We start from the raw sequence: 8,849 nt of genomic DNA, 5'->3' as shown, positions 1-8,849 counted from the left end.
ATAACAGAAAATGAAAATGCTATGAGCTGACTGAAGTTGTGACAATTTGTAATACTTAAGTTGTGAGGAAAATAGAAATATGGAAATATATGAATGTAATTAAACTAATGTATACAGTGTAAAGACAGTAAAGATATGTGCAGTGTGAGAATATGTACAGTGAATGTATTGCACATGAACCGTTGATATTTCACAGGCAGATGAATCAGGCACAGTTAAGAGTTAAAGTGTTAGAGTGCAGTCCATAAGGGGGGTGCATAGTTTGTACTGGCAGCAGAGCTGCTTGTACATTTGTTTCAGCTTGTACAGGTTTCATCATCCAGCATCTCAAGCTCCACCCTCTCCTGACTCACCTGAGAAACCAGGAAACATCTGTTCCTCCCGGAAGAGACGCAGGCGGAAAACCAGACGATCACATTCACCTTCCAGACCAAACTAAACCAAACTGAACCAAACCAGACCAGACGTCCTGAGTGAGTCCAGCTACAGGAGAGAAGAGTCAAACTACAACCTGCCGACGCTCCACACACTGACCGTGAGTTTAACAAACACCTCGACTCAGACAGGAAGTAAACCTCAGTGAAGTTCGTGGAGCTGTGACTGACTGACTGTCTGTTTTCAGCTTCACCTGGAGACTCAATGGCTTCCAGATCAGAAGAGGATCTCTGCTGTCCCGTCTGCCATGATGTCTTCAGAGATCCTGTCCTTCTGTCATGTAGCCACAGCTTCTGTAGAGACTGTGTGAAGAGCTGGTGGAAAGACAAAGAAGTAAAAGAGTGTCCACTTTGTAAGAGAAGATCTTCAAAGTCACAACCACCTTGTAACCTGGTGTTGAAGAACCTGTGTGAGACCTTCTTACAGGAGAGAGATCAGAGCTCTTCACATGCTCTCTGCAGTCAGCACTCAGAGAAACTCAGACTCTTCTGTCTGGACCATCAGCAGCCAGTGTGTCTCGTCTGCAGAGATTCAGAGAAACACAGCGACCACAGATTCAGACCCATCGATGAAGCTGCACAACAACACAAGAAGCAGCTTCAGGAAACTCTGGAGCCCTTGAAGAAGAAGTTACAGTGTTTTGAACGTGTTAAAGTAGAGTTTGAACTAACAGCAGAACACATTAAGGTCCAGGCCGGACTCACAGAGACGCAGATCAAGGAGCAGTTTAAAAAGCTTCATCAGTTTCTGGAGGAGGAAGAGGAGGCCAGGATGGCTGCACTGAGGGAGGAAGAGGAGCAGAAGAGTCGGATGATGAAGGAGAAGATTGAGTCTCTGAGCAGAGACATAACGGCTCTTTCAGACACAATCAGAACCACAGAGGACGAGCTGAGAGCTGAAGACGTCTCGTTCCTGCTCAACTACAAGGCTGCAGTGGAACGAGTCCAGCAGCGCCCCCTGCTGGATGATCCACAGCTGGCCTCAGGAGCTCTGATAGACAAGGCCAAACATCTGGGCAACCTGAGCTTCAACATCTGGAACAAGATGAAGGACATGGTCTCCTACAGTCCTGTGGTTCTGGACCCAAACTCTGCTCATCCAGAACTCGTCCTGTCTGAAGATCTGACCAGTTTGAGACGAGGAGAGAAACAGAAGCTTCCTGACAATCCAGAGAGGTTTGATTATTACCTCTCAGTCCTGGGATCTGAGGGTTTTAACTCAGGGACTCACAGCTGGGACGTCCTGGTTAGAGACAGTACTGACTGGGCAATGGGTGTGTCAGCAGAGCCTCTCCAGAGGAAGGGAGACAAACTGTCTGGAACATGGGGAATATGGTTCCATGAAGGTAAATACTCAGCATCGTCACCATCAGGATTATCTGTTCTCTCTGTGCAGAAGATCCAGAGGATCAGAGTGAAACTGGACTGGAACAGAGGAGAACTGTCGTTCTCTGATCTTGATACTAACAAACACATTCACACCTTCACACACACTTTCACTCAGAAGATGTTTCCATACTTTAACACTGGAGATCACTTGAAGCTGTTACCTGTGAATGTCTCTGTGATGCTGGATCAGAGCAGTTTGAGAGAAAGATTTTATTCATCATGTTTATTTCTTCAAGAGAAATCTGCTGAATCTAAATGTTAAACTCGTTATTCTAAAGCTTTGTTTATTTCTCCTTTTACTTCTCACTCGTTTTTATTTCTCCTGTCGACTTTTCCACGTGTGTAAAACGATTTCATTATTTTCTGATCTTTATCTTTGGTTTGTTTTTTATTTTCATGGAAAATGTTTTCTATCATTTAGATTTTGTGTGGATCCATGAAGTCGAGCAAACTGATGAAGATCCACATAAAAACACATTTATCAATAACAGCTGATCATTGTTCACATTCAACAAACTTTATTAAAACTCACACATGAGACATGATTCATGTTTAATCACAAAGTCTGTTCACATATGAAATAATCCAACATATATGAACATTTGTCTGTTTGATGTGATGAAGCCAAAATGATTCTGTCTGTAAAAGTGTTTATTCAACAGCAGCCTAGTGATGTGACTTTAATATTGTGATCAAAATAATAAAACTATGAAACAGAGTTCTGACCTTTTTAAGTTGACATGTAAATATAAAGCCAAAATGCTGCTGTCACAAACTCTGGTCTGGAGCTGGAGATCTACATTCAGGGTAAATTCAGTCAAACAATGTGATGACATCATGACTCTGTGGTGGAGTCTCAGTTAACTGTGATTACATTTCACACAGAATCACACTTTTACCTCATTGTCATGTTTCTTGTCTCACATCGTTTGGTTAAAGAGCAAACTAAGCATCCGCTTGCTAGGTAGCATTAGCCGCGCTAGCATTAGCTACGTTAGCATTAGCCTTGTTAGCTAACATTACCCACTAGCCACCATTCTTGAGGCCGTTAAAGTGAAGGTCATGGCCGACACACAATTCAACAAATTATAAAGTACATGCTGAATTAGTGACGTTCTCCATGTTTCATCTACAAACAGGCCAAGTGTTATAGTGTGATTAATTAAACACAATCACAAGTATCACTGATATTATTTTCTATATATTTAGTGTTAAAGGTTTAACGTATGTCTGACCTGCAGTTAACATGGGAGGGTAAGTAATCTTTTGAAAAACAATTATATATATATATATATGAATTAACTATTGATGACTACAGTGAGATGTGGAGATGGAAGATTTCATCCTCGTAGTTTCCTTGTCCTCACCAATGATGATAATACAAAACAAATAGAAATTTGAACTCTACCATGTTCCATGCTGTGTGTTACTGATTCTCTCACCTTTGTCTCTACGACGTCTTTTGAACATAGAATTACTGTTTATTTTGTCTGTTATCTTTAATTGATGAAATACAAAGTTCATCTTTGGTGTCTGTTCGCTGCAGCGGTTGGATTAACTTCACTTCAGCAGCTTCACCCACACAAACTGCTGCATGTTCGTATTTATGCATTTAAAAAGGAAAACGCACATTAATTAACAAGTGTAGTGGAGTCCATCATATAATGGGTCAGATTTAATGATGCAGGCTCGTTTTCATCTGCAGGTTGATGGTAGAAAAACATACAAATACATGTATAACAACACAAGTACACACACAGTACATTAGAATCAACATAATACTGTCATGTTCTTATTCATCATCCTTATGTAGCCCAGTGACTGTGGAGCTTTTCTTTACTGAAGCTAAATGTGACGATGTAAAATAAAAACACAGTCAAATAAAAGTGTACGAGGTGAATTTATAGAACGAGAGTGAAAATAAATGATTATTCACAAATAACAAAGATCTACAGATGTAACACTGGTGTTTGTGGGAAACAGAGATTTAAGTGAAGTGAACGCGACCGAGAGATTCGATTCAAAACACAAGAAACTAGCTTCACTGGTTTTATCGGATTCAAACAACGTGTAAGTGAGAAAACGTCCATGAAGCTACTTTAAGTTCGGCTCCGTTCAGCTCATGTTCCTCTGGCTCTCGATGCTTTTATTCATTTCTGTTTCACACCGTCGAGTTTTAAATTTCCCTCTTTCAAAACACAACTGCCTCATTTCCGCTGCTTCTTCTTCTTCTCCGAGACTCCAGCTGACTGCTGCAGCGCCCCCTCTCTGCGGTGACAGGATAACACATCTTCTGCATTGTAACTCAAACAGAAGTGAAGGAAACACCAGGGTCCTTGAATCATGAAGAAGAAAATGGACACTTGAATTTTAATAAACTTCCAATCTGCAGAACCAACTGTTTACAGATGTTATTCCAACAACCTGTGTCCAGGGGGACGTGCATGTCCAGTGCATGTGAGTGGTCACATGATCTCTGCAGGCGTGTGAGACGTGTTGGACGGAGATTAAAACTGATGCAGAGACAAAACACCTGTGAGCACAGAGAGCGTTTTAGTTTGGAAATGCCTTAGTGGTATTAATGTAACTCTAAAGCAAGAACAGAGTGTGGGAATGGAAGAGGAAACATTCTCAGTGTGGAGGTTGGCAAACTTCACTTATGCAACATTAATGAAAAAACATTTGTCAAAGGAAAACATTTATTATGAATATAATAAAGTATAAAAACACAAATTACTAACGGTGTACTTACTAAACAAAGACAGGTATGTGAGTATGCATGTGTGTGTCTGTGTGAGTCAGCGTGCTTTCAAAATGGCGGCTGGCCAAAGACATAACACCCTTTCCCCCCCTATTGGAATCTTTGCGACATGTAGCGGGGGTCCGAGCTAAGTAGGTGAAGGGATATGCATGTGTCTGTGTGTGTGCCAAATTAGACAAAGTTACTAGATTGGATGCAATGAAAGACTGAAGAGCATAACAGACTAACATTACTTTCTCAATAACTTGTACCCAAAATATCACAACACCACAAATCAAACTTATAAACATCACACAGAATCGAATAAACAGTCTTGCTTAGCCTAGTATAATTATTAAGCCCAGTTGTGTTACCCGTCTGTGGAAAGGGGGAAAAGGAAGTTGCTGTGCAGTTCGAAGTTCTGTGAAGTCTTCTGGCTGGTTGTGGCTCCTGCCTTAGTGATTCTGTTGAGCTGTGTAGCTCAGTTGCTGGTTGAAGTTGTCAAGCAGGACATCGAGTCACTGCTAGGACGTTGGTAGAGCTTGGAGTACGAGGAGGTTTCCTTGGTGAGATGAGCTGGAAGCTGCACCTTTGTGCTCCTCTCGAAGAGTTGGATGGGAAGAGAAGATGTGAGCTGGAGAAGAGGCTCGACAGCCTTCCCTCCTGTAGAAGGATTGTAGGAAGAGGACAGAAGAGACAGAAGAGGGGGAGAACAAGCCTTATATTGGCCCGGTGACTTCACAGATCATGGGGTCCAGAGTGACCAATGGGAGTTGAAACCTGTGTCCCTGGGGGGGTTTTCACACCTCTGTGTGACGTTGATGGTCCCTGGGAGACTGAGTTCCTTGCTCTGGTTTTTGATGGTCCCTGGGAGACTGAGTCCTGGGGGAACATGCGGCTTCAGGCTTTTGACTGAACATGTGATACCGAAGTGTTGTCTCACAAAAACCAGGTCCCAACAAGGGGGTCCGCGGAGGTACTGCATGGGGGTCGCAACATTTTTGGTTGATTCGACAATTTTTTATATATTTTTGTAATTTTTTTTTTTTCAACCAATTTAATTTAAATGTCGTTAAATACACATTAACATGAATCCAACATATTGTAGCGAACGGATAAATGGAGGCAGAAGACGTTATCTTTCAGCAATGCACACGTTCAGCGACACACAGGAGCTCTCTCAAGCTGGGCACCGGTTCACTCACAGCAGGAGACGAGCCTGGACCTGTCCCTCCACGCCTCCTGGACACAAACAGGAGGACCCGCCCCGCTGCTGTGCCAATCACGAGGCCGCATGTTACACGCTGGCTCTGTCAGGTTCCCGTGATTGGCCGAGAGCCTATTCAGTCCCCAGCTGACTAAGATCCCAGACACAAGGACGCACGCTGCAATATTATTAAAAGAAGATACCTTTGTAAAAAAAAAATAGAACAAATAACAAATTAAAAAACTACGACATTTAGTTCACCCATGAATCGATCTGGCAAAGAACAGGAAATGGGCCTTTTATATATACTGGGTGACTGATGACTGATGGAAAGCAGGTGAGTCTGGGGGTGGGGCAGGTAATGGGATCCGTGGGAAGGGGTGATGCAGAGCAGGGGGGAGTGGCTGAATTCTGAAACGACATGAGAATTAGTACATGAAAAACCAGATAACAGAAAATGAAAATGCTATGAGCTGACTGAAGTTGTGACAATTTGTAATACTTAAGTTGTGAGGAAAATAGAAATATGGAAATATATGAATGTAATTAAACTAATGTATACAGTGTAAAGACAGTAAAGATATGTGCAGTGTGAGAATATGTACAGTGAATGTATTGCACATGAACCGTTGATATTTCACAGGCAGATGAATCAGGCACAGTTAAGAGTTAAAGTGTTAGAGTGCAGTCCATCAGGGGGGGGTGCATAGTTTGTACTGGCAGCAGAGCTGCTTGTACATTTGTTTCAGCTTGTACAGGTTTCATCATCCAGCATCTCAAGCTCCACCCTCTCCTGACTCACCTGAGAAACCAGGAAGCATCTGTTCCTCCCTGAAGAGACGCAGGCTGAAAACCAGACGATCACATTCACCTTCCAGACCAAACTAAACCAAACTGAACCAAACCAGACCAGACGTCCTGAGTGAGTCCAGCTACAGGAGAGAAGAGTCAAACTACAACCTGCCGACGCTCCACACACTGACCGTGAGTTTAACAAACACCTCGACTCAGAGAGGAAGTAAACCTCAGTGAAGTTCGTGGAGCTGTGACTGACTGACTGTCTGTTTTCAGCTTCACCTGGAGACTCAATGGCTTCCAGATCAGAAGAGGATCTCTGCTGTGCCGTCTGCCATGATGTCTTCAGAGATCCTGTCATTCTGTCATGTAGCCACAGCTTCTGTGAAGACTGTGTGAAGAGCTGGTGGAAAGACAAAGAAGTAAAAGAGTGTCCACTTTGTAAGAGAAGATCTTCAAAGTCAGAACCACCTTGTAACCTGGCGTTAAAGAACCTGTGTGAGACCTTCTTACAGGAGAGAGATCAGAGCTCTTCACATGCTCTCTGCAGTCAGCACTCAGAGAAACTCAGACTCTTCTGTCTGGACCATCAGCAGCCAGTGTGTCTCGTCTGCAGAGATTCAGAGAAACACAGCGACCACAGATTCAGACCCATCGATGAAGCTGCACAACAACACAAGAAGCAGCTTCAGGAAACTCTGGAGCCCTTGAAGAAGAAGTTACAGTGTTTTGAACGTGTTAAAGTAAAGTTTGAACAAACAGCAGAACACATTAAGGTCCAGGCCGGACTCACAGAGACGCAGATCAAGGAGCAGTTTAAAAAGCTTCATCAGTTTCTGGAGGAGGAAGAGGAGGCCAGGATGGCTGCACTGAGGGAGGAAGAGGAGCAGAAGAGTCGGATGATGAAGGAGAAGATTGAGTCTCTGAGCAGAGACATAACGGCTCTTTCAGACACAATCAGAACCACAGAGGACGAGCTGAGAGCTGAAGACGTCTCGTTCCTGCTCAACTACAAGGCTGCAGTGGAACGAGTCCAGCAGCGCCCCCTGCTGGATGATCCACAGCTGGCCTCAGGAGCTCTGATAGACGAGGCCAAACATCTGGGCAACCTGAGCTTCAACATCTGGAACAAGATGAAGGACATGGTCTCCTACAGTCCTGTGGTTCTGGACCCAAACTCTGCTCATCCAGAACTCGTCCTGTCTGAAGATCTGACCAGTTTGAGACGAGGAGAGAAACAGAAGCTTCCTGACAATCCAGAGAGGTTTGATTATTACCTCTCAGTCCTGGGATCTGAGGGTTTTAACTCAGGGACTCACAGCTGGGACGTCCTGGTTAGAGACAGTACTGACTGGGCAATGGGTGTGTCAGAAGAGTCTGTCCAGAGGAAGGGAAACAAACTGTCTGGAACATGGGGATATGGTTCGATGAAGGTAAATACTCAGCATCGTCACCATCAGCATCATCTGATCTCTCTGTGCAGAAGATCCAGAGGATCAGAGTGAAACTGGACTGGAACAGAGGAGAACTGTCGTTCTCTGATCTTGATACTAACAAACACATTCACACCTTCACACACACTTTCACTCAGAAGATGTTTCCATACTTTAACACTGGAGATCACTTGAAGCTGTTACCTGTGAATGTCTCTGTGATGCTGGATCAGAGCAGTTTGAGAGAAAGATTTTATTCATCATGTTTATTTCTTCAAGAGAAATCTGCTGAATTTAAAAGTTAAACTCGTTATTCTAAAGCTTTGTTTATTTCTCCTTTTACTTCTCACTCGTTTTTATTTCTCCTGTCGACTTTTCCACGTGTGTAAAAAGATTTCATTATTTTCTGATCTTTATCTTTGGTTTGTTTTTTACTTTCATGGAAAATGTTTTCTATCATTTAGATTTTGTGTGGATCCATGAAGTCGAGCAAACTGATGAAGATCCACATAAAAACACATTTATCAATAACAGCTGATCATTGTTCACATTCAACAAACTTTATTAAAACTCACATGAGACATGATTCATGTTTAATCACAAAGTCTGTTCACATATGAAATAATCCAACATATATGAACATTTGTCTGTTTGATGTGATGAAGCCAAAATGATTCTGTCTGTAAAAGTGTTTATTCAACAGCAGCCTAGTGATGTGACTTTAATATTGTGATCAAAATAATAAAAACTATGAAACAGAAACAGAGTTCTGACCTTTTTTAAGTTGAAATGTAAATATAACATTATCTGTCATTAAGTAGGATTTAACACTCAGAAAGTTTCAGGTTTTT

General features: G+C 42.6%; 1 protein-coding gene across 1 annotated transcript; it reads left to right on the top strand.

Moving 5' to 3' along the window:
• Positions 1–639: 639 nt before the first annotated feature.
• Positions 640–8,231, top strand: LOC118116638 (the record flags this gene model as incomplete). The annotated part of the gene is given in 3 exon segments (XM_047341678.1): positions 640–2,013; positions 6,859–7,978; positions 7,981–8,231. Coding segments are annotated over 3 exon segments (2,745 nt in total), but the record flags the coding sequence as incomplete, so codon positions are not given.
• Between the last annotated feature and the right edge of the window lie 618 nt (positions 8,232–8,849).

The sequence above is a fragment of the Hippoglossus stenolepis genome, chromosome 10 (genome assembly GCF_022539355.2).
Source record: "Hippoglossus stenolepis isolate QCI-W04-F060 chromosome 10, HSTE1.2, whole genome shotgun sequence".
NCBI lineage: Eukaryota > Metazoa > Chordata > Actinopteri > Pleuronectiformes > Pleuronectidae > Hippoglossus > Hippoglossus stenolepis.
This window is presented reverse-complemented; position numbering and strand designations above follow the sequence as displayed.